The 26,460-nt window shown below is 37.6% G+C and overlaps 1 protein-coding gene across 9 annotated transcripts in view; it reads right to left on the bottom strand.

Annotated features, from left to right (window-relative positions):
* Positions 1 to 26,460, bottom strand: part of DMD (dystrophin) — a 2,362,639-nt gene that overhangs the window by 1,585,486 nt on the left and 750,693 nt on the right. For all 9 annotated transcript variants that reach the window (XM_070783459.1, XM_070783466.1, XM_070783462.1 and 6 more), the window contains one exon: positions 14,283 to 14,433. In XM_070783459.1, coding sequence (XP_070639560.1) covers positions 14,283 to 14,433 — 151 coding nt within the window. The remainder of the gene's footprint in view (positions 1 to 14,282; positions 14,434 to 26,460) is intronic.

The following is a 26,460-nucleotide window of genomic DNA, read 5'->3' as shown; positions in this document are numbered from 1 at the left end:
TCAGAATATATGTGAAAAAGAACACAGAATGACAAAAAAATATGTGTATGGTTAAAGGTGTGAGAACTAACGTCAGAATTCCTAGGTTTGATTCCTGCAGGTATTGCTAACCAGCTATGTGACCTTCTGAAAGTTTCCAACCACACCAAACATCAGCTTTCTAATTTTCAAAACTAGGATAATAAATGTGCCTATTTCATTAGATTGGAGAAGGAAATGGCAACCTACTCCAGTACTCTTGCCTGGAAAATGCCATGGACAGAGGAGCCTGGCAGGCTACAGTCCATCGGGTTGCAAAAGAGTTGGATACAACCGAAGCAACTTAGCATGCACGCATGCAATCTTTCACTTTTTCTTTCCCTGGTGAATAGTAAGAGTGCCTGAAGAACTACAGACAAAGGTTCGTAACATTGTGCAAGTACCAGTGAACCAAAGTCACCCCAAAGAAAAAGAAATGCACAAAGGCAACATAATTGACTGAAAAAAGTGAAAGTCGCTCAGCTGTATCTGACTCTCTGCAACCCATGGACTCTACATTCCATGGAAGTAGCCTTTTCCTTCTCCAGGGGATCTTCCCAAGCAAGGGATTAAACCCAGGTCTTCCACACTGCGGGCAAATCCTTTACCAGCTGAGCCACAAGGAAAGCCCTATTTTAGCATAGACCAACTCAATTAAGTGAGGAATAGAGTTTTTGCTTTCCTTCTTGTTTTACCCTCTGCAGAGGGCAGAAACATCTAATGAATAAGCATTATTGGAGAAATAAGGTATTAAAAAATAAATAAAGTTGGTATCTGTAAGATGAAGGGGTCTTGGATAGTTACATTTTAGTAGATGCACTGATGTACTTTAAAACAGGGCTATAACATTTTGAGCCATGTAACTGACTCAGTGCTCAATAGTTTCTGAGTCACCTATTAGCTGGAATCACTTGATTTTTTAAAATACAAACATGGGTATGGACTGTACTTTTTAAAATTAAATTGAAGTAATGGCATTATCTCATATGTGAGGTTATCCTTGGGATCTGTTACTTGTTTACAGTATTTATATGGAATTATATGTCTTCTCAACTACATTAAAAAAAATTAAAACTGAGTATCATCTGTACAGTACTCTGTAGACCATAAAGTGTGATGCTGCCCTTTTCTAAATAACTCATCACTTCTTTACATCATAAGATGATTATTACCATACTAATCAACTTCATTTGGGTAAAAGTCATGTCTTATACAATAGTAGCACCTAAGATAATATATATAATTCTGGGTATCAGGGTTATGCAGTTACTTAGTAAATAATTTTATCAACAGTATAAGATAGGTATTCACATCATCATCATCATCCTAACTTCATACCTGGAGAAACTGAGGCATGACATAGTTAAGAAACTTTACAAAGTCATTCAGCTCACAGAACTATGTTTTGAACCTAGAGAGTATGGCTTCAGAATCTGTGATATAATCCCTCTCACATAAGAGATATTAATATTGATGAAATAAGCATAAGACATAGATATACGTTTCATATAATTCCACATCATAAGGCACATAAACAGAAACTTAAAAGCTCCTGTGTGTAACAGTGTGTGTGTACTCAGCTGAGTTTCAGGTTTTATCTCCCTAGAGATACTTGAATTCAACCTATTACATCTGAAAAATTACTAACACAAAACTTGCTTTAAACACACACACAATAGTTGGGTCTTCCTACATGCTTTTACTGTTTGAAAGAAATGCTAATGTTGTTGTTTGCAGTCACTACATCATGTCCACCTGTTTGTGAACACATGGACTGCAGCACACCAGCATGCCCTGTCCTTTGCTATCTCTCAATTTGCCAAAAACTCATGTCCATTAAGTTGGTGATGCCCTCCAATCATCTCATCCTCTGTCCTTCCCATCTACTCCTGAGCTCAATCTTTCCCAGGATGATGGTCTTTTTTAATAAGTCTCTTCTTATCAGGTAATCAAAGTATTGGAGTTTTAGCTTTGGCATCAGTCCTTTCAATGAATACTCAGGGTTGATTTCCTTTCAGTTTAGTTCAGTAACCCAGTCGTGTCTGAATCTTTGTGACTCCATGCACCACAGCACACCAGGCCTCCCTGTCCATCACCAACACTGGAGTTCGCTCAGACTCATCTCCATTGAGTTGGTGATGCCATCCAACCATCTCATCCTCAGTTGTCCCCTTCTCCTCCCGCCTTCAATCTTTCCCAGCATCAGGGTTTTTTCCAAGTAGTCAGTTCTTCGCATCAGGTGACCAAAATATTCGAGTTTCAGCTTCAGCATCAGTCCTTCCAATGAATATTCAGGACTGATTTCCTTTAGGATGGACTGGTTGGATCTCCTTGCAGTCCAAGGGACTCTCAAGAGTTTTCTCCAACACCACAGTTCAAAAGCATCAATTCCTCAGTGCTCAGCTTTCTTTATAGTCCAACTCTCACATCCATACATGACTACTGGAAAAAACAGAGCTTTGACTATATGGACCTTTGTTGGCAAAGTAATGTCTCTGCTTTTTAATTAGCTGTCTATGTTGGTCATTACTTTTCTTCCAAGGAGCAAGCATCTTTTAATTTCATGGGTGCAGTCACCATGTGCAGTGATTTTGGAGCCCAAAATATAAAGTCTGTCTGTTTCCCCTGTTTCTCCATCTATTTGCCATGAAGTGATGGGACCAGATGCCATGATCTTACTTTTCTGAATGTTGAGTTTTAAGTCAAGTTTTTCACTCTCCTCTTTCACTTTCATCAAGAGGTTCTTTAGTTCTTCACTTTCTGCCATAAAGGTGGTGTCATCTGCATATCTGAGGTTATTGATATTTATCCTTGCAATCTTGATTCCAGCTTGTGCTTCTTCCAGCCCAGCATTTCTCATGATGTACTCTGCATATAAGTTAAATAAGCAGGGTGACAATATACAGCCTTGATGTACTCCTTTCCCTATTTGGAACCAGTCTGTTGTTCCATGTCCAGCTCTAACTGTTGCTTCTTGACCTGCATACAGGTTTCTCAGGAGGCAGGTCAGATGGTCTGATATTCCTATCTTTTGAAGAATTTTTCACAGTTTGTTGTGATCCACACAGTCAAAGGCTTTGGTAGAGTCAATAAAGCAGAAATAGACGTTTTCTGGAACTCTGTTGCTTTTTCGATGATCCAATGAATGTTTGCAAATTGATCTCTGGTTCCTCTGCCTTTTCTAAATCCAGCTTGAATATCTGGAAGTTCACGGTTCATGAACTGTTGAAACCTGGCTTGGAGAATTTTGAGCATTACTTTGCTAGTGTGTGATATGAGGGCAATTGTACAGTACTTTGAACATTCTTTGGCATTGCCTTTCTTTGGGATTAGAATGAAAACTGACCTTTTCCAGTCCTGTGGCCACTGCTGAGTTTTCCAAATTTGCTAGCATATTGACCGCAGCATTTTCACAGCATCAGCTTTTAGGATTTGAAATAGTTCACCTGAAATTCCCTCACCTCCACTAGTTTTTTTCATAGTGATGTTTCCTAAAGCTCACTTGACTTCGCATTTCATTATGTCTGGCTCTAGGTGAGGGATCACACCATCATGGTTATCTGGGTCATGAAGATCTTTTTTGTAAAGTTCTTCTGTGTATTCTTGCCACCTCTTCTTAATATTTTCTGTTAGGTCCATACCATTTCTGTCCTTTATAGAGTCCATCTTTGTATGAAAAGTTCCCTTGGTTATCTCTAATTTTCTTGAAAAGATCTCTAGTCTTTCCCATTCTACTGGTTTCCCTCCATTTCTTTGTATTGATCATGGAGGAAGGCTTTCTTATCTCTCCTTGCTATTCTTTGGAACTCTGTATTCAAATGGGCATATCTTTCCTTATCTCCTTTGCCTTTGACTTCTTTTCATAGCTATATGTAAGGCCTCCTCAGATAACCATTTTGCCTTTTTGCATTTATTTTTCTTGATGTCCTTTCAGTTCAGTTTAGTCACTCAGTCGTGTCTGACTCTTTGTGACCCCATGAATCGCAGCACGCCAGGCCTCCCTGTCCATCACCAACTCCCAGAGTTCACTCAAACTCACGTCCATCGAGTCGGTGATGCCATCCAGCCATCTCATCCTCAGTTGTCCCCTTTTCCTCCTGCCCCCAATCCCTCCGAGCATCCGAGTCTTTTCCAATGAGTCAATTCTTCACATGAGGTGGCCAAAGTACTGGAGTTTCAGCTTTCGCATCATTCCTTCCAAAGAACACCCAGGACTGATCTCCTTTAGAATGGACTGGTTGGATCTCCTTGCAGTCCAAGGGACTCTCAAGAATCTTCTCCAATATCACAGCTCAAAAGCATCAATTCCTCAGTGCTCAGCTTTCTTCACAGTCCAACTCTCACATCCATACATGACCACTAGGAAAACTATAGCCTTGACTAGACAGACCTTTGTTGGAAAAGTAATGTCTCTGCTTTTGAATTTGCTATCTAGGTTGGTCATAATTTTCCTTCCAAGGAGCAAGCATCTTTTAATTTCATGACTGCAATCACCATCTGCAGTGATTTTGGAGCCCCCCAAAATAAAGTCTGACACTGTTTCCACTGTTTCCCCATCTATTTCCCATGAAGTGATGGGACCAAATGCCATGATCTTCGTTTTCTGAATGTTGAGCTTTAAGCCAACTTTTTGACTCTCTTCTTTCACTTTCATCAAGAGCCTTTTTAGTTCCTCTTCACTTTCTGCCATAAGGGTGGTGTCATCTGCATATCTGAGGTTATTGATATTTCTCCCAGCAATCTTGATTCCAGCTTGTGCTTCTTCCAGTCCAGCGTTTCTCATGATGTACTCTGCATATAAGTTAAATAAGCAGGGTGACAGTATACAGCCTTGATGTACTCCGTTTCCTATTTGGAACCAGTCTGTTGTTCCATATCCAGTTCTAACTGTTGCTTCCTGACCTGCATATAGGTTTTTCAAGAGGCAGGTCAGGTGGTCTGGAATTCCATCTCTTTCAGAATTTTCCAGTTTATTTTGATCTACCTAGGCTTGCCTTAACAGTGATACGTGAATGGCAAATGCTAATCACAAAAACTGTTCTTAATATAAAGTTTTAAGCAGTAATTGGAGGTGCAAGTTACTTTTATTTATATGGCTTAGTTTCTTTATATACTGCTTTTTCCCCTTACTTTTCTCTTGTTAATCATTCCTACTTAGATATTCACTCCTGCAACCTGTTTTTCATAATGCTGTCTTTTGATATGATCATGGGATCTCCCACCTAGAGGATACATGTTTTTTTCCCCATGGTTCCTATTCACTGCTCCTTGAAGGTCAGGTAATGTCCGTATGGAAACTGATGAAAGAAACAGGACAATATAATTTTCAGGTCTTCTCCATCCTTTCTATAGAAGAATCTTGGAAGAAGGGTTAAGTTTTTAAGCCTAGCATAAAGGGGCAATCAAAATGTGATAGAGGCTAAGACTGAAAACATAAGGGCAAAACAGAGACCTTACTTACAATCTATATGAAGTTCAACCTAACTCACAAGACCAGAATTCTATATACACACACACACAAAAGTTGCAGGATTATGGACTCTATAGTTTCTTTGGCTGGTCCACTGTGCACATCTTGTTCATGAACTGGCCATCTATGGTAGGTAGCCAGCTGATTATTTGATTGCATTGAATGGTTTTGCTTTTCTGCATAACCAAGGCTCACAAGCTTGATTTCTATGAACATACACAAGTATGCCTACTGGTAGTATCTTTTGTGACATTTATAAAAAGATATCAGGATTATAACCACTAAGATATTTGAACAGAGAATGAAACAGAGAAGGAATGAAAAAAAAAAAAAAAGAGTTAGTGAGAGGGCACTGAGATAATATCCCCATGTAAGTTGCTTTAAAGATGTGTTCTTCACCTATATGAGTGCTTTCTTGCTCCTGCTCATGATTATTGCTTATTTAAGTTGTAAGTTTCATGTCTCTGTCAGTGATGAAGCCTCTGTGTGTCACAGAACTAGTCACAAGTAATGAAAGCATTTGCTCCATAAAACATTTACTGATCATCAGTTATGCAATTCACATGCTAAATACTTGGCTAGAACTGGAGAAACACAGAAAAGTCTCTCTGGCTATCTGGCTATAGCATAGTCGTTTTTTTTTTTTTTTTTTTTTTCCCCCTAATTATTGATATATTATTTACCTTTACTGCCATAGCTATCAGACATTCACCAAGCACTTTGTGGGGGTAAATGATTGGAAATAAAAATTTCATAGCAGTAACCAATAACACGTACTTCTAACCTTCCTAAAGATGGAAGAGAGCTTACTAATCACTAAAAGCACTGTCTGATTCTATACTATTTGCTTCTACTGCATTAGTATGCTTTTTCAGAATCACTTGTCCTCCTCCCAATTATTATATTTCTCTCTTAGTACTGTCTATTTTTTTAAAAAAATCCATCTTGTGTCGCCCAATTGCCCAGTCTCAGAATCTGTTATTTTAAACTGTTTGATAATTCCCTAATTCTAGCCTCTTTGGTTCTGCTGTTGATTTCCAAAATAATTTCCATTGACATTGCTTTCTGTCAGGCTGTATATACTTTCTGCAATATCTTCCTAACATATCCCGGATTCCTGTTCAGCTGTGATCTAATTTATCTAACAAGATGTATTTTCCTAAAATAGAAGATACACTTTCCTAAATCCCCACTCTCCTCAGTTTAATTTATCATCAGTAATGGATCCCTACTGCCTATAGCATAGCTCCAAATGCCTGTCTTGAGTTCAAGACCCTCCACGATCAGGTGGTGGTCCTCCAGCAGTGAGCACAGTAACACGTGACCAAGGCAAGTAACATACATTATATTGCCCCACCTCATTTCCTTTGCCCAAACAAATCACTATTTTTTTTAACTTTCTCAAGCCATTGGCCATATTATGCCTTATATAACATATAGAAGGCACTTATTTTCTGTGTCATTATCTGATACACTAGCATGTGAGTTTCTCGAGGAAGATTCCATGCACAGTAGGTCTCTGTATTTTTCACAACAGCTATTTTGTTTTAATAAATGTCTGTTCAGTGATATGGATTAAAATGCAATGGAATGAAATGAAATGTCAAATCCTTTGGCAGGATTACATCTAAACCTTCCCATTACATGACTATCCAGATCATTTTAAAGGTCACTGGAAGAGATATTTCACAGTCTTGGCAATCCAAATGTTTGTGATTAACTAAGCTTTAAGGAAAAGATAGGTGACTGTGCTTCTAAGAGAACATTTAATTTGTATTAATCAGTACTTAACAAAGAACATTTACTAAAGTCATAATATCATGTACATGTCACACTGATACCTGTACATTCTATTTTTTTTTATAGTATGATCCATTTGCATTTTATTTTATTTTTTTTAATTTTATTTTTAAACTTTACATAATTGTATTAGTTTTGCCAAATATCAAAATGAATCCACCACAGGTATACATGTGTTCCCCATCCTGAACCCTCCTCCCTCCTCCCTCCCCATACCATCCCTCTGGGTCGTCCCAGTGCACTAGCCCCAAGCATCCAGTATTGTGCATCGAACCTGGACTGGCATCTCGTTTCATACATGATATTTTACATGTTTCAATGCTATTCTCCCAAATCTTCCCACCCTCTCCCTCTCCCTCAGAGTCCATAAGACTGTTCTATACATCAGTGTCTCTTTTGCTGTCTCGTACACAGGGTTATTGTTACCATCTTTGTAAATTCCATATATATGCGTTAGTATACTGTATTGGTGTTTTTCCTTCTGGCTTATTTCACTCTGTATAATAGGCTCGAGTTTCATCCACCTCATTAGAACTGATTCAAATGTATTCTTTTTAATGGCTGAGTAATATTCCATTGTGTATATGTACCACAGCTTTCTTATCCATTCATCTGCTGATGGACATCTAGGTTGCTTCCATGTCCTGGCTATTATAAACAGTGCTGCGATGAACATTGGGGTACACGTGTCTCATTCCCTTCTGGTTTCCTCAGTGTGTATGCCCAGCAGTGGGACTGCTGGATCATAAGGCAGTTCTAACAACTTGTAAAGTAAGGACTTTGTTGATGCTGTTACTAAGTCAGTGTAACTAATAACAAAAGTCTAAACCTCTCAAAAGAATTGGAAACTTAGATAGTAGACTAAGCTTTAAACCTCATCTCAGTGTGATTGAGCTATGAGGTAAGATTCTTGAAACAATTATTTTCTTTTTGATTAAAATACTCTCCAAAATAGCAAACTTCTTTCCATTAATGAAATTTCAAGCCCACAGCAGACTTCTATTGTCCTCAATAATGCTGTCAGTCCTTCAAGGGAAATCCTTTCATTCCTTATCAACATCACTAATAAAATCTTTCTCTTATAAGACAGAAATAACCAACCAGAATTATTTCTGACATGTCCCTTCACAAGAAGATTGAGAGATTCAATTTGTTCACTCCAAAGAGAATCACTTTTGGGTGACTTGGATCCAAAGTCAACCTCTAAATTCTTTCCCCAAAGCAACTGAGATGAAGAATTACTGGTCTCTTCCAAATTTTGCAGCAAATTGGACTTTTCCCAGCCACTCAGAGATAATAGTTTGACTAGATTTAATAGTAACCACCAATATAGGATCGATCGCTTTACCTTGCCTAATTGGCAGATTCAGTAAAAGTGACTTATTTCCATGACATTTCACGGTGGTTGAATTTCTAGCCTGCCTCGTAATAAAATGCTGTTGAAATGAAGATAGCAAAGGATGCTGTCACAGAACATAGAGGAGCATATCTGTAATATGCATGGTGTGCTTACAAGATATGCCCTCCAACTGAGAGAGAGAGAGAGAGAGAGAGAGAGAGCACGCGCACGCGCGCGCAAGAGGGAGTGAGAGAACAACAGAGTGCACACCAGAGCCCTCTGATGTGAGAATTTAAACCCATTCCTAGGAACAAAACCTGTATCTCTCCTTTAATTCTGTTATCTTTAATTATCTCTTAAAAATAAAGTAGATGGATATAATGTTTATAGATACGAAGCTAAAACAACTAAATGGTCTATTAGGTGAGAAGCATGGTGATGTAGCAGGGTGGGGCTACTTTCTGACTACCCCAAGGTTAGTGATGTATTTCATTGTCAGAAGGAGAAATTTCCTTATTTTCATTCACTAACAATCCTTGGGAAGAAAAGCTGCAAAGTAAATCAGTGATTATTTAAATAAGGCTTTAGTTTGAATTCAGTTACCTAAGCAAGAACATTTATCCTTTCTTCTGTTTTATGATGCATGGAAAGACTAACACAAATAATTTACTTCTTTTAGTGTCTACGTCTAAAAAATATATGTTTCCAATTTAAGCAAATCAGTCTACTTTATAAATTATTTTATTTTGTCAAATTTTTGTCTTCTCACTGTAACTACTTCAAGTAACAAAAGAGAATTATCAACTGTCAGACTTTCTCTTTGCTTTGTAATACATTTTTTGCTTATCTTAATTTTATAAAAAATAATATATTGTGAAGTGGGTTTAAACAATTAAAGGCAGAAGCTAATCTCACTTTCTGTGCCAGTAAACCAATCCCTTCCGGTTTTCCTTATGCACTTATATGAATAAATCCTAGATATAAATGATTACATAATCAACTTGCATATAATTATGTTGCTTCCTTTTTGTTTCAAATTATTATCTTCAAAGCAATTTCATACTCATCAGAAATGGCCCATTTTCAAGTAATGGACAATCTATTCAAATTTTATGACAATATTAGACACATTTCCATTCCATTCACTCTTTATCTTCCAGAGGAAAGTGAAAAACCTCTCAGGTAATTGGCAGAATACAAAGACCCTGGGCATCCTAACCTCCATAAGGGCTCAGTTCCTGGTTTCCAGGTGAGACCTTTGCACATAGCTGTCCTAGTCATTCACACTCATGGCTGCCCTACCATTCTCTGCCACTTCTCTCTCATGGGCCCGCTTCCTGGCTTCCTCTTTAGACTCCGGGCATCCAGGGCTGACATTCTTCCCTCTGATATTCAGGGTCACTGCCCATAGTTTTGCCCTTGCTGGAAATGCATGGCATTCCATAACTAAAGGAAACTTTGAAACCAAGACTGGAAGAACACTAAAAATCAATGGGCTCAACACTTGCATTTCCAGCGTGAAGTTACGGAGAACCTGAGAGATTCAACAATTTCTTAAAATTACACATGTAATTGATGGTAAGCTGGGATAACCCTCAGACTTCCCAGGTGAGAAGGTTGTCTGATCTTGGGGTCCTTCCTGAACAGACCCTAAGCCAAGTATTGGGGTACAAATGGTTTATTTGAGAAGTCATCTCAGGAGATATTATGAAAGGGCAGGACTGTGAGACAGTTGACCTTGTGGACTTCTGGGGCCGAGTCTTACTGGGAAACCTCTGAGGAACTCTGGAAATAGAGAGATGCTTTGGAATCATCCTGACATGGGGTAGGGATTTGAGATATTTATCTATCATCTCCCATCCCTCCTTGGTTAGTGGCAGCTCTGGCAGTACTAACTACTTTTTGCCCATGTTTGAACTGGCTGAGATTCTCCTATGGCCAGCAAATGCCCTCAGACTGAGAGGAAGTCACTGGTGTATATAGAATCTGTCTGCACACAACTTCCAGTGTAGGCCAAGGGGAAGCAAATGGGTATAGGGTCTATCAGAGGAACACATGACGCACACAGCAAAAGTGGTACAGGTCAAGGTCTAGCAATGGCTCTAACTTTATCAGATGTTCAAATAAAATTTATGTGACAAAGGGAACCTCTTTTAGTCACGATTTACATGTGAAAATTAGAATACATTTGATGCTTTATTTTTCCCCAATGGCATAGTAGCCAGGATTACCATAGCTCTAACTCTCCCTAAATTGCTTGACCTTAAGCTGTTGTGGGCAAAGGATGGTTTTGGCTGCAGCAAGATAAAAAACCAGCTCCATGTGTCACAGAAACTGAAGCTCATGAAATAAGACAGAATTCTAGGACTTTGAAAGAAAGGTCTCCTTTATCTGCATGAAGGAACTGTGAAGCTAACTCTGTAAAAACTATATATATATATATACATATATATATATATATATATATACATATATATATACATATATATATACATATATATATACATATATATATACACACACACACATACATATACATATATATACATATATATATATATATATATATATATATGAAATTGGGTGAGATACAGATTTAGAAGGTCTGAGTTAAGACAGCAGGTATTTCCTTTCAAAACCATAAATTCAAGAAGCACAGACTCCTGAATAGAGCTGTCAGATAAAATCCAGGATGCACAGTAAAACCTGAATTTCAGCTGAATAATAACTAATTTTGGACAAACTTTTACTAAAAAAAAAACAAAAACCTCACTGTTGATGTGAGGTTCAAATTTAACTAGGTTTAACTAGGCTAGGCTTCTTGCATTTGTATTTGTTAAATCTGGCTACCTTAGTCTTGGACCAGTCATGAAGGTTCTTCTGTATGTGTGTGTGTCGTGCACATGTGTGTCCTGATGGACTGAGCAAGACTCTGTTCCTACAATAAAATCCAGAGCTAGCTAGTTTTATAATGGTTATTAGAATTATGCATTGTCTAGAATTAAGCATTGTCACAATGCAAATGATTTAATTATATATATATAAAACGTTAAAGACTCCACAAAAAAACTTAGAGTAAATGAATTCACTAAAGTTGCAGGGTACAAAATCAATATACAAAAACCTGTTGTATTTCTATACAATGACTAAAAATATCAGAAAGAAAAATATTTTTAAAATCCAATTTACAATTGTATCAAAAGAATAAAATGCCTAGCAAGAAATTTAACTTTAATTTGCCTAGCAACAAGTTTGACCAATGAAGTAAAAGACGTGTATGCTGAAAACTGTAAGACGCTGATGAAAAAAAACTGAAGACACAAATAATTGAAAATATATTCCATGCTCATTGATTGGAAGAATACTGTTAAAATGTCCATATACCTAAAACAATCAAGATATTCAATGCAATCCCTATCAAAATTCCAACATTTTTCATAGAAATAAAACAAGCAACCCTAAATTTTGTATGGAGCCACAAAAGACCCCGAATAACCAAAGAAATCTTTAAAAAAAAAAAGAATAAAGCTGGAGACATCAAGATGCCTGATTTCAATTCATATTACAAAACTACAATAATCAAAACAGTACAGTATTGACATAAAAAACAGACATATAGATCAATGGGATAGAATAGAGAAATGAACTCAAGCATAAATGGTCAATTAGTTCACAGCAAAGGTCCCAGAAGATACAAGGGGGAAAGGACAGTCTCTTCAAAAAAATGGTACCAGGAAAACTAGACAGGAACATGCAAAATAATGAAATTAGACTGGTATCTTTTACTTTATACAAAAATCAACTCAAAATGAATTAAAGACTTGAATGTAAGAGCTGAAGCCATAAAACTCCTTGGAGAAATCATAAGTGGTAAACTCCTTGACATCGGTCTTGGCAATTTTTTGGATCTGAGCCCAAAATCAAAACAAACAAGAGCAAAAATAACTAGTGGGAATGTATCAAACTAAAAAGCTTCTGCACAGCAAAGGAAACCATGGACAAAATGAGAAGGTAATTATCAAATGGGAAAAAAAAACACTTGCAAAGCATATATCTGATAGGGGATTAATATCCAAAATATATATAGAACTCATACATCTCAACAGCAAAAAGATACATATCTGTTTTTTAAAAAACGGTCAGAGGTTTTCTTTTTCCAAAGAAAACATACAAAAGGCCAAAAGACACATGAAAAGATGCTCAACATCACTAAGGAACTGCAAGTCAAAACCACTATTATCAAAAAGACAAGAAATAACAAATGTTGGGGACAATGTAGAGAAAAAGGAATCCTAATGCACTTGTTGGGAATGTAAACTGTCACAGCCACTGTGAAAAACAGCATGGATATTCCTAAAAATAATTAAAAATAAAACTTACATATGATCCAGCAATTCCATTTTTGGATATTTATCCAAAGAAAACAAAAACACTACCTTGAAAAGATATATGTACCCTCATGTTCATTGAAGCATTATTTACAATAGCCAAGATATGGAAACAACACAGGAGTTGTTTCCTAATTCATCATTGACAGATGAATGCATAAAGAATGTGTGATGTATATATATATTGGAATGTTGTATATATTCCACAAAAAGACAAAAGAATAATAAAATCTTGGCCATTTGTGACAATTTGGATGATCTTAAGGGAATTATGGTAATAAAACAAGTCAGACAAAGACAAATATTGTATGATTTCACGTACATGTGTAATCTAAAAGTCATTACAAACAAACAAAACAAAACTTACTGACAACAGAATGGTGGTTGCCAGAGGGGAGGGGGCTGGGGCACCAGGTGAAATGGATAAAGCGGCCAAAGAGGTGCAAACTTCCGGTTATAAAATATGCAAGTCACAGGGATGTAATCTATAACATGGTAACTATGATCAATAATATTTGGGTACATATTTAAAAGGTGCCAAGAATGTAAATCTTAAAAGCTCTCTTCACATACACAAAAAGGATTTTGAACTTTATATGGTGATGGATGTTAACTGTAGACTTATTGCACAGATCATTTGGCAGTATTTACAAATACTGAATCATTATACTGCTCACCTGAAATGAATATGTCAATTACACCTCAATAAAAAAAAAATGGATGCTGAAAAGAAAATTTCTGTAGAAATTCTAATCACAGAAACAATAAATACTTGCAGGTAACCAGGGAGCATAACTGTAAATGTACAAGATAAGATGGAAATATTAAAATTATTAGATGCTATATTTGACAGGAAAGCACTGTTACAGATGTCCATTTTTCATTAAGCTTGGCCTGCTGTAAGCAGACCTTATAAATTGAAGGTAAAAACACGTTTAAAAAAATCTTGCCTTATTACGTAAATTTGCTTTTCAGGTAATCCCTACAGAGACTCTCTTCTGGAAAACCAAAATTTTAATAAATCACATAGCCACATTGTTCTCTTCCAGGAATATATTTGATTTTTTTTTTCAAGTATGAAAAGCCTAGCTATTTTGTATTCAAAAAAGTAAACACTGCAAAAATATTAGGCAAGAATTATTTTAAACCTTTTCTCATTTGAAGCTTTTGTTCTCTCTTATCTGAAAACATGGCATGTGTATGTATGTAATACACATATACACAGTTTGTTTTCCACATGAAAGCAAATAGCATAAAATATACTAACCTTATGTTGCTGTATTTGGCGTTTGAGGTCCTCAAGATCAGGTCCAAGGGGCTCTTTTTCCATTTTCCTTGTTCTCTCTTCTGTTTTTGTTAACCAGGCATTTAACTCTTTCAGCTGCTGATTCTGGAGATCCATGAGAACTTTATGTAAACTGAAAATTTGAAAGATACCTAATTATTGCTTCTGTCAAAGCAACTTTACTATTATTAAACCTATCACTAGGTAAAACTATTGACATTTGAATGTGTGTTAACATGGTTTGGCATTTGTTGGACATTAAGAAAGAAGGTGAATAAAACCCATAATCAATCACCTCTGAAGGTATTCTTTCTTCAGCATATGATAGTCCACACATTCCAATTTTTAGAACATTTCACACAGCTAACTAAATGTGAACATGATAAATAAAGTGAGAGCCATCTCTGGTAATTGAGCTAGTAATGTACCCTGGCAATTGTTTGCTTTTATGTCCATTACTTTAATATATGTGTGGTGGAAAACATGGCTACAAATTCTGTCATGCCATTAAGAGATGGAGTCAATGTTCCATGCTCATGAATATGGACTGGCCTTGTGATTTGTTCTGACCAACACAATATGGCAGAAGTGACATTATACAAGTTCTAAGCATAGGCTGTAAGGAATGAGCACCATTTGTATTCTGTCCCTTAGGATCCAGCTGCAATGCTGTAAGGAAGCCCAAGCTGACTACCGAATGATTAGAGACCATCCTGAGAGTAACTCTGGAGGATAAAAGGCAATCTTAAAAGTTATGCTTCCTGATGAATGAAGCCCGGTGAGTGACCCCAGCCATACCGCAATCTCAGAACAACCACCTAGATGAGCCCTGACCATATTCTTGATCTACAGAATCATGATGTAATTATAAATTTTTGTACTAAGCTGCAACTTTGGAGTCATTTGTTATGCACAAATAGATAAGTGAAATATTTTTTTTTTTTCTTTTTGTCAAGGATGTATACATTAGTGGGCTGGGCAATGGATTTAAAGTCCAAACACTTGGTTTTAGTTCACAGTCTGGCTATATGCCTTAGACTAAGTTTTTAAATCTTCTCAGTGTGAATATCGGCATCACAGACATGAGATGAAATCTTGCTTATCAACCACACAACTTCATGCTGCTAAGTCACTTTGTGTCCGACTCTGTGCAACCCCAGAGATGGCAGCCCACTAGGCTCCTCTGTCCCTGGGATTCTCCAGGCAAGAACACTGGAGTGGGTTGCCATTTCTTTCTCCAATGCTTGAAAGTGAAAAGTGAAAGTGAAGTCGCTCAGTCGTGTCCGACCCTCAGCAACCCCATGGACTGCAGCCTTCCAGGCTCCTCCGTCCATGGGATTTTCCAGGCAAGAGTACTGGAGTGGGGTGCCATTGCCTTCTCCAACACAACTTCATAGTAAGGATAAAAAGTAAAATTTTGGTTATTTCATCTATTAATTTAACAAAATGTTGAGAGACAAAAGAGAAGTGTTAGTACAAATTTTAAGATAAATATTCTTTATGAAGGCATGTTTAAAGCATTTTTGAGAACCATAGTATACTGCAGACTGATCTTAAAATGTCAATAAGGAAGGCATAATTTCAATTATTTATTATTCTTATTTATAAAATTTTTACCAGAAATTTCCATTAATCAACATATTTAAACATATAAAATACACACATAACTGAGAGTGTTTAAAATAATTTCAGTTCAGTTCAGTAGCTCAGTCGTGTCCAACTCTTTGTGACCCCATGAATCGCAGCACACCAGGCCTCCCTGTCCATCACCAATTCCCGGAGTTCACTCAAACTCATGTCCATCGAGTCAGTGATGCCATCCAGCCATCTCATCCTCTGTCGTCCACTTTTCCTTCTGCCCTCAATCCCTCCCAGCATCAGAGTCTTTTCCAATGCGCCAACTCTTTGCATGAGGTGGCCAAAGTACTGGAGTTTCAGCTTTAGCATCATTCCTTCCAAAGAACACCCAGGGCTGATCTCCTTTAGAATGGACTGGTTATACCATTTATCATTACAGCTTTAACCTTTTAGAGACACAGGTCCCCTGAGGCACATTGTAATCAGAAGTCTATGAGAATGAGCTTTCGTTTATCAAACAGAAAAAGTAGACATTTTCTTTTTATGGGAAACAACATAAAGCATCCATTTAAGTGGAAGCAAAAACTCAAAGTTGCTAGTTTAAGTTTCTTAGACAATGAACACCATCCTGGCATTGCAAGGTATATAAATCTTTTACTTTATTGGTTCAGTCTATCCCTTGAGAACTGACTTGATAACAAGATTTCATGAGAATTGGCTGCAATATAATTCCTTGTGTTTGCTGTTTTTCCTGCCTGGTTTGTCCTTACATTGAGCTAAAAATCTCACATTTCAGAAACTAAAGAAAAACATTCCATATTATTATTTATAGTTGAAGAAATGTTTCAAGTCAAACATACATGTGTTAGTGTTAATAAGGAATTTCATTTTAAAATATCATTTTTTTAACTTTTGGAGAGATGTTTCATCTAACAAATATTCACTGGGTTCCACATCTATTCTAGAAACTCCTATTTGTTAGAGATGGACAAAAGAAAACATCCTCATATTCAAGTAGCTTAGAGACTTTTAAGGAAATATCTATGTCAACAATTATAACAGTATGAGGAAATCATTATGGTTATATTTGTGTACATTCAGAGGGGACATAAAAATGGCTCCACGTTGACCTGGGCTCTTTCCGAATGATGTCATTACACAACACAGAACCTGAGAGTTGAGACTTGAAGAACTGAGTCATATACTTATTAAATGTAGAATTACTGAGTACTTAGATACTACGAATGGTGAAGCGACAAAGACCTTTACAGTCATGGAGCTTACCTTCTGAATGGGGGTCACAGATAATATATAGCTCCTGAGGCCATTAATTAATTGTAATTGAGATCATGCTATGAAATGAAAGTAACTGAATTGAGTTCATGACGTAAGGAAAGACTTTTCTGAAGCACTAATATTTGAATAACTCTAAAGTCTTGAGGAGGTAGTGAAGAGGATGGGGTAAACACTTTCTAAATAGAAGGAATCACCTGTGCAAATTTTCTAAGGCATTAGAGGATCAGGAAGGCGTTTGATGATATAAGGTGTGGGAGAGCCATACAATGTCATACCCGACACTAACCCATGAGTTCTGGGAAATTTCTTGAGCTCTGCCTGAAAATGTGAAGTCTGAACCTCAAGTAACCTTTTATATTTAACAGTGATTTCGCCTTATGAACCTAGACTCAGAGACTATCCACTAAGAATGGATGTACCAAAAAGTGCTTTCTCAGGTATTGCATCTTTTATAGGTGGAATGTAAAAATATGGAGCTGAAGGTTCTTGGAGGAGGGGCTGGCATGGTTGGGAGGAAAATGGTGTATGGGGACACTCAGTGTGCAGCCTGTGTGGTTCAATATTTTAATGACTGGTACAATCACATCACTGTATCCCAGCCAAAGAAATCCTGCTTTTCCTCTCTAGACCAATGGTTCTCAAAGTGTGGTCACTTGAAACAACAGCATCATTCCATCCTCTTGGGGGATGTCTTAGTGTGTGTGTGTGTGTGTGTGTGTGTGTGTATACACACAATGAGCTTATGTGTGTATATACACATACATATTTACAGTGTGCATATATGCGATTTTAATGCATATAAGAGATCATATCACTTAGGATGAAAAATCAACTAAAATTAAGTAAAAATTTACTATTTTAAGGAAAAGTATTAAATATATAATGATAAAGACAAGTGCAGAGATAGGAGAAATTGTGAAAGTGGAGCATAATTAACTTGGTTTGAAAAACACTTAAAGATTACATTTGGTCCTCATTATCACTTAATGAAGTAGTTAATACTGGTATTTCAATTCTGAGGACACTGAGACTTGGAAAGGTTAAAGAACTTGCTCAATGTATCTCAGTGACATGTAAGTCAGTATATAAATACTAAGCTGTGACCCAGGTCTGTGCTCTTAACCTTGAATCATTTCCTTCTTTATTGATAAAACGTTATACTAGGTTGGGTCATATGAAGTTGCTGGTGTTTGAGGTTTTTATTCTGTAAAAATGATACTTTCATTCTGTTCAACTGAAAACACTGTGAAAATGAGAAAGTCTACATTTCCAACTAACATTCTCAAGATGAAAATAAATTAGGGAAATTTATCAAATTCATAAAATAAAAATCTACCACCCACAGGCAAGGAAAGATTTTGCATTTTTCTTGGTTTCATTTTATGGTTTTCAAGTGGTTATTTAGAAAGGGACATAAAAATCAAAGGGACAATGGAGCATAAATATATGACTGGCACTCGAGAGAGGAAGCAGCTGAATTGGAATAAAATAGCTTCAGACAGAAGACAGTCCTGACAAAGTCTAGAGACAGAAGCATGTCAGGATATGACAGAACGAACTGCTGTGGCCAGCCTCCCACTGTAAAAGTACCTGAGGACAGATGGAGACCAGTGAGGCCAATACATGGAAAGAGCTTGCAACTCTGAGGACACAACTGAGTCACAGACTGAATGGTTTGGAGTCACTCCAACTGTAGATTTATTGTAATATAAGATGATAGATAATGGCTTTAACCAGTGCTTCCCAAATTTTAATGTGCATATGAGTCACCTGGGACTATGTCCTCATGGATTTTAACTCAGGGGGTCTGAGGAGGGGGCTGAGATTCTTCATTTCTAGCAAATGTCCAGGGGATGCCAATGGTCCTGGTGCATGGATCACACTTCAGGAAGCAATGCTGCAAACCACTTTGAGTCTGGTTATTTGTTAGGGGCAGTAAAAAGCACCTTGCTGCTGCTGCTAAGTTGCTTCAGTCGTGTCCAACTCTGTGCGACCCCATAGACAGCAGCCCACCAGGCTCCCCCGTCCCTGGGATTCTCCAGGCAAGAGCACTGGAGTGGGTTGCCATTTCCTTCTCCAATGTATGAAAGTTAAAGTGAAGTCGCTCAGTCGTGTCTGACTCCTAGTGACCCCATGGACTGCAGCCTACCAGGCTCCTCCATCCATGGGATTTTCCAGGCAAGAGTACTGGAGTGAGTTGCCATTGCCTTCTCCGAAAAAGCACCTTAAGGAATACCATTTTCAAATATTTGTATATGGAGGTCTGTCTCCCACCTCACATCCACTGCAGGAACATCACCTTCATGAACAGAAAAGAGATCAACGCAAACATAGGATTTGCTTCACAGAGACTCTGCTGGACTTGGGGGAAGCATTTATTCCCTAATCAGTAGTGCCCAGTAGAAAGTGAAAGTTGCTCAGTCATGACATTCAGTGAAGGTGAAAGTTGCTCTTTGTGACCCCATGGATTATACAGTCCATGGAATTCTCCAGGCCAGAATACTGGAGTGGGTAGCCTTTCCTTTCTCCAGGGGATTTTCCCAGCCCAGGGATCAAACTCAGGTCTGTCATTACCAGCAGATTTCTTACCAGCTGAGCCATCAGGAAGCCCAAGAATACTTGAGTGGGTAGCCTATCTCTTCTTCAAGGGATCTTCATGACCCAGGAATTGAACCAGGGTCTCCTGCATTGCAGGCAGATTCTTTATCAACTGAGCTACTAGGGAAGCAGTTTCTATTCTAGATCTGCTCTTGTTGTTCAGTTGCTCAGTTGCGTCTGTCTCTTTGTGATCCCATGGAGTATAGCATGTCAGCCTTCCCTGTCCTTCACCATCTCCCGGAGCTTGCTCAAACTCATGTCCACTGAGTCGATGATGTCATCCAACCATCTCATCCTCTGTAGTTCCTTTCTCCTCCTGTCTTCAATCTTTCCCAGCATTAGGGTCTTTTCCAATGAGTCGTCTGTACCCATCAGGTGGCTAAAGTATTGGAGCTTCAGAATCAGTCCTTCCAATGAATATCCAGGGTTGATTTCCTTTAGAATGGACTGGTTTGATCTCCTTGCAGCCCAAGGGACTCTCAAGAGTCTTCTCCAACACCACAGTTCAAAAGCATCAATTCTTCGGTGTTCAGCCTTCCTTATGTTCCAACTCTCACATCTGTACATGACTACTGGAAAAACCATAGCTTTGACTATATGGACCTTTGCCAGTAAAGTGATATCTCTGCTTTTTAATATGTTGTCTAGGTTTGCCAGACAATAGAGGTATTACCATCAATCCTAACGATACAGGAAATACTATTAGCCCCAATTTACAGATGGGTAAACAAAGGTTTACCTGAGTCAAAAGGCAAGCAATGGGGGGTGGGGGATGGGAATTGGGCATTGTGGCCCTGGGGTCTGCTTCACCATCATGCTGTCCAGGTGGCACTAGTGGTAAGAATCCACTTGCCAATGCAGGAGAAGCAACAGACATGGGTTTGCTTCCTTATCAGGAAGATCCCTTGAAGGAGGAAATGGCAACCCACTCCAGTATTCTTGCCTGGAGAATCCCACAGAAAGAGGAGCCTGGTGGGCTACAGTCTATGGGGTTGCAAAGAGTCGGACACAACTGAGCACACAGCACAAGACATACCTTTACTAATGTTACTTCATTTTTAGAGATAACTTTTAAATCTATTCCTCATTTCATTTATGTCAGTGATTATCAAGAAGGAAAAACAGAAAAATAAAAGGTCAGTTAGTAGGATTTTCTCAATTTTTGTCATTAACAGATCATTTTACTCTTTTTTCTCACTTAAATGAGGAGAGTCAAATCCTTTAGCATGAGGTCTCCATTAATGATAGAAACCCCAATACACTTTGAGACCCAATTTCAATCAAACATAAGGTGACAAGGGAAAATGAATGACCAGACATTTTAAACATTTGTAACGTTCCATTAAATGTATGAATCAGAAAACCTGATAAACCCCTGGCCAAAAAAGCAAACATTGCTTTAAAATAGAAATGCAATAGTGGTAAATTTAAAGAAAAGTTTCAGTAACACATGTACAAACACATAAAGGCTTTCTGTCATATGGCAGTAATGAATGGGCTATATGAAGCACATCCATATTTTTCAATTCTCACAGTTTTGAACATTTCTCAAAGCTCACTGAATGCCCTGTGAAACATAAAGCTCAAAACTAAGGATCCAATAAAATAGAGACCCCAAACGCATAAGACTCACCACCACTGTGACCTCTACCCTACCCCCTCTACTGCCACTGTCTCCATCACCAATCTCAGCCAGTTCCCTACATTTCAAGTCTATCACCAGCATTTTTGCAGGTGGTTAATCCCTCCATCTGCCCTGCACCTCCTTGCCTCAAAAAAATCCATCCTCTCTCCTCCAAGTCCCAATGGTACCTTAAAAAAGACCCACTTGCAAAATCTGACACTGGTCAGTGGTTTTCTGTCTCTAAATCTTAGGCACTGGAATAGTAGGAATTTCCAACGGAGAATGAATGGCAGATAAAAGTCTAACAGAATCCTATGAAGGGTTTCTTTTTTTCCCACCAAAATGAATGCTCATTCTCTTCTCTACAACATCAGCACTCCCACCAATAGGTGCACTGATATCTTGGGTCAGGGGAGAAAGCACAGAGACCAGGTCATACACATTTTCCCAAAGCTCCCACTAATTCTCATCATTACCATTCTATTACACCTTGCAAACTGGTCTTGGAGACCACAGTCTTAATTCAACAGCCTCACAGGAAATATTTTAGAAAGAACTCGCCTGCAAAGTTTGCCTTTCAACAGAAATGAAAGTATCCACACTCCCTCAAAATCAAACATGTATTAGTATTTATTTTCCCACAAAATGGAGTTGAAAAATAGTACTGTGTTTAAAAGGATTCTGTGAAACATAAATACACAGTTTTCAAAATACTGATCTATGTTATCCCTCCATCCATAAAGCTCAACAACAGTTTAATTATTGACATTCTTCAACTATACAGAGCAAAATTAAAGTTAAAAATGCAAACACATTCATTTGCATTTTGCACGTTTACATTCAAAACAGTAACAGGAACATAATAAAGAAGCTGCATGGCTGGATACAAAAGATTCTTGTGGCAAATACATTATAGAGACACTCAATTCAATCTTCCTGATTCAATACTTACAAAGTGAGTGATGAAACTCCCAGATGTCATCACAAACCAAGGAGGACTCAAATACAATGATTAGAAACCTGTTTAAATTATCTCTAGTGAAAATGAGGTATGGTGACATTCTGAGATCATAATCATTTGTACGACAGTAGAAGCTCACTCTCAACTTCAAAAATTATGTCACTCTATAATATCTGGCACACACTAGACACATGATAAATATTGCTTGAATGCATAAATGGTATCAATTATCAAATATAAGAAGATATAGTACAAAAATGTATATACTTTTCTAATCAGAAACATCAGAATTAATATAAAAACATCAGCTTCCACTAAATGTGCTCGTGTTAAGATAGTTCACTGATTTAATTAGCATCATTTTTGTTTCAGCCATAAATGAGAATGGTATAATTTTACCTGGCACATTGTTTCTCAAACATGCCTAGCTCACTCCTGCCTTGGAATCTTTATATTCGCTTTCCTTTGCCATAGCCATCAGCATGGCTGTTCCCTCCCTGTGATCAGGCCTCCCCTTAAATATTACCTTAAGAGGGAGGCCTTCCCTAACTGACCAAGTATGCACAGTAATTCAATGGGTCATTCTCTAAATCTATCCCCTGCTTTTTTTTTTTTTCTTTTCCATCATTTAAAGCCATGTGCTATGGCATACATGTTGTTGTTTTTTAGTCACCAAGTCATGTCCGACTCTTTGTGACTCCCTGGACTGTAGCCCACTAGGCTCCTCTGTCCATGGGATTTTCCAGGCAAGACTATTGGAGTGTGTTGCCATTTCCTTCTCCAATGATATACATATTTTACATATTTTTCAACTGTCTCCTCCCATGAAGAAGGCATGCTCAATAAGACAAAGATTTAGTCTGTTTTGTCCACTAATAATTCCCCAGTATCTATAACAGTGCAGGGAATGTAGGAGATAAGAATTGTTAGATGAATGAATAATTAAGCTTAATTTCTAATCATCATTATTTATCTCTGTGAAAAAGCACTGTTCCAAAAAATGTTATGCTTGACTCTCATTTCTATGAATTCCAGAGATTTGCCTTTCCTACTCATAATTTAAACTATGAGAGTCACATACTTTATATTATTGGAACAAGTTGTGTCCACGTTTTAACTGAGTATTGTTTACAAAAAAGGTTGTCATAGACCATCATATTGATTTGAACCTGATAAAATTACTATATGCTAATAACTGTTAATTAGGCCACCAATGAATTGTCAATACTCTCACATTTTATATTGCATATTCTTTCACAAGAATCTTGCTATTTTATCAATGACCCATGAGAGATGATGGCAACATTTGAGTACTGAATGAAACATCACCAGTACCATTTTGGGAGTTTCTGAGAAAGTAGTTAATACATTTAGCCCACCTCAGTTGATAGAAAAATTGGGGGCTTAGGAATCACCTGAGATCTCATTAAATTGTAGATTCTGATCATGCAGTGTGAGGCCTGAGAGTCTGCATTTTAAACTAGGTCTCAGGTGATGTTGTTGCTAGTGGTTCTTGAACTACCTTGATCTGCAAGGAATTCTAATTGTAATATAATTAGAAAAAAATGAATTCATGAAACAGTGTTATATAATGGCAAGTAAGAGACTACTCTGCTAAAAAGTTCACTGCAGTGAATTCATTTAACAGAACTTAACTTTAACACTTTCATTCATTGATCTATCCATTCAGATATTCATATGCGCCGTGTGTTAGTCACTTCACTTGGGAGAAAACAACCCGGCTACTTGTTTACCTCTTTTACTCTATTTCCTCTCACATATGTTATCTCATTTCCAGGTTGGAACAGAAATTTAAAAGGAAAATAAAAAAAGATGAGCCAGAGTTGTTAGACATATTTTTCTCTCCAGTCAAAGTGTTGACGGTGATTCACAATTATTTCCCATGTTATGGTTTATATTTTCACCCAGATACTATTCATATCTCTCCTCCTGCTGATATAAAACCAGAACATAACTTCACTTGGCCTCCTTACTGACTTTCCTTCATTTTTCTTCTCTCATCATCACAAAGGTTTTAGTTTCCCCCTGCATGTCCTAACCACAGTTATCAGAGAAGTTGATGGGACTTGCTGTGCTTATCTTTATGAGTCCTTGTAGAAATGTCAGTAAATCTCTTTTGCTCTCTGCAGGTTGCATTTTTCAATCAAATTAATTAGTTTATTCGTAGAGAAGAAAATCTTCTGTTGTCCCTATGCCAATAGTCTTCTTGTCCTTCGACAGTGGGAAGTTTTGCCTTTTTCTTCTCTCTCCCTCACCTCCCACCACCCAAAGGCTATTCTGCAGCATAAAAATGAAACAAAATAAAAATCATTTTGCCTACTCGTCTGAAGGTTCCAACTCGAGCATGTCAACAGATACTGTCTCGTCTTAATTCTTTTAATTATGCAATCAATGGAACTTAGTTCTTTCATTTCAATCTCATAATCACTGTTAAAGATTGATAACTGACCAACAGTAGCATGTTTGTGCCAAAGTAGTAGCGGCTAGAAGTATCTTTAAAAAGTTCTTTATTATATTAGCTTTTGCTTCATTATCTCATTATGAATTCATGTGCACAAAGACATCAGAATTGGAGAGAAAAGAAATTAATAAGAATCAAATGAGAACAGAATAAAACAGGGAGAACAGAAGAAGCATCTATATGTTTATGTTTTTTACTTATATTCCTTTGCAAGGAATATTTTTAAATGTTTCAATAATCAAATTATAATTTCAAATATAATTTTAATCACCCTGCTCATGGTCCCTTTCACCCAGAGAAAACATCCACAAACAAGTCCTTTCTGAAAAAACGAGCAAGGCAACTAGAACAAGCTAGAGGGGTAAAAGTGAAATATATATATATATATATATATTTATAAATATATATATATATATTTCACTTTTGCTTAAATATATATATATATTCCCTGATGGCTCAGATGGTTAAGAATCTGCCTGCAGTGCAGGAGACCTGGGTTCAATCCCTGGGTAGGGAAAATCCCCTGGAGAAGGGAAATGCTACCTACTCCAGTATCCTTGCCTGGGAAATCCCACGGACAGAGGAGCCTGGCGGGCTACATACACTCCATGAGGTTGCAGAGTTGGACACAACTGAGAGACTAACACTTTCACATAGGCATAGCTACATAGTATGGTTCAAATAATTAACCCATGGCTAGTCATTTGTAATGATGATCATTCTTTATACTTCATAATAATTTCATGTCCACAATCTACTTTTTACACCCTATCTTGGCCAGTATCTTTTAGAGGTGTGTCAGCAATCAGTAACTGAGTACCACAGAGGGGAAGTATCTCACCTAGTTCACATAAATAGGAGTTGGAGAAAGGGAGACCTTATCCCTTAGGAAAATAAGAGTAGACTGAGCATAAGTGGGAAATGAGAGCATTTTATTACCTCTGTGTTTTTAAAACTTCTCATTTTGCTTGGAAATTGTTAATGGCTTATAGGATAAATCCCCTAGATACAACCTTGTATAAAGGTAGCATCTGTATGTATGAGGCAAGGATGCCTATTTCCTGGGGTGGGGAGGCGGAGTCTTGACTGTTAGAAAGGCAAAAAGGAAAATAAACACATCACAAATGGTTTATACATTAGTGACTGGGGTAAGATCGTAGAGTAAACACATGTATGATTACAAGCACGCCCTGGCATAAGATACGAGCACCTTTTACCTGGGCTAGTATCAGGAAAGTAATAGTAAGAGATACTGTCAATATTATCTCTTACCTGATACTGGTATTACAATGGTCCTGTCTTCTTCCAGTGGCATTACCAATATTTTCTTTACCTGTTTTTCCCCTACTTAAAACCTTCTGATGACTTTTTGTCACGTTTATGCTAGATCCTAAAGTCCTTGATTTTACCCTGACACTGCCATACATGACAAGACCCCTACCCATTGATAGATTTCAACCCCATCTCGTACCTCAGCTATCTAATCTTCCCTCCTGCAACTCTCCAGCCACAAACTGCCTGTTGGTTTCTCTAACAAGCCAGAGTGTCCCTATTTTAGGGCCCCTGCATGAGCTTTTCCCTCTGTGTGAAGTATACTTCCTCTTGATCTGCAAATGGTGAC

Source organism: Bos indicus, chromosome X, assembly GCF_029378745.1.
Source record: "Bos indicus isolate NIAB-ARS_2022 breed Sahiwal x Tharparkar chromosome X, NIAB-ARS_B.indTharparkar_mat_pri_1.0, whole genome shotgun sequence".
Classification (NCBI taxonomy): Eukaryota; Metazoa; Chordata; class Mammalia; order Artiodactyla; family Bovidae; genus Bos; species Bos indicus.
The sequence above is the reverse complement of the archived record's forward strand: the minus strand, read 5'-3'. Positions and strand labels throughout refer to the sequence as shown.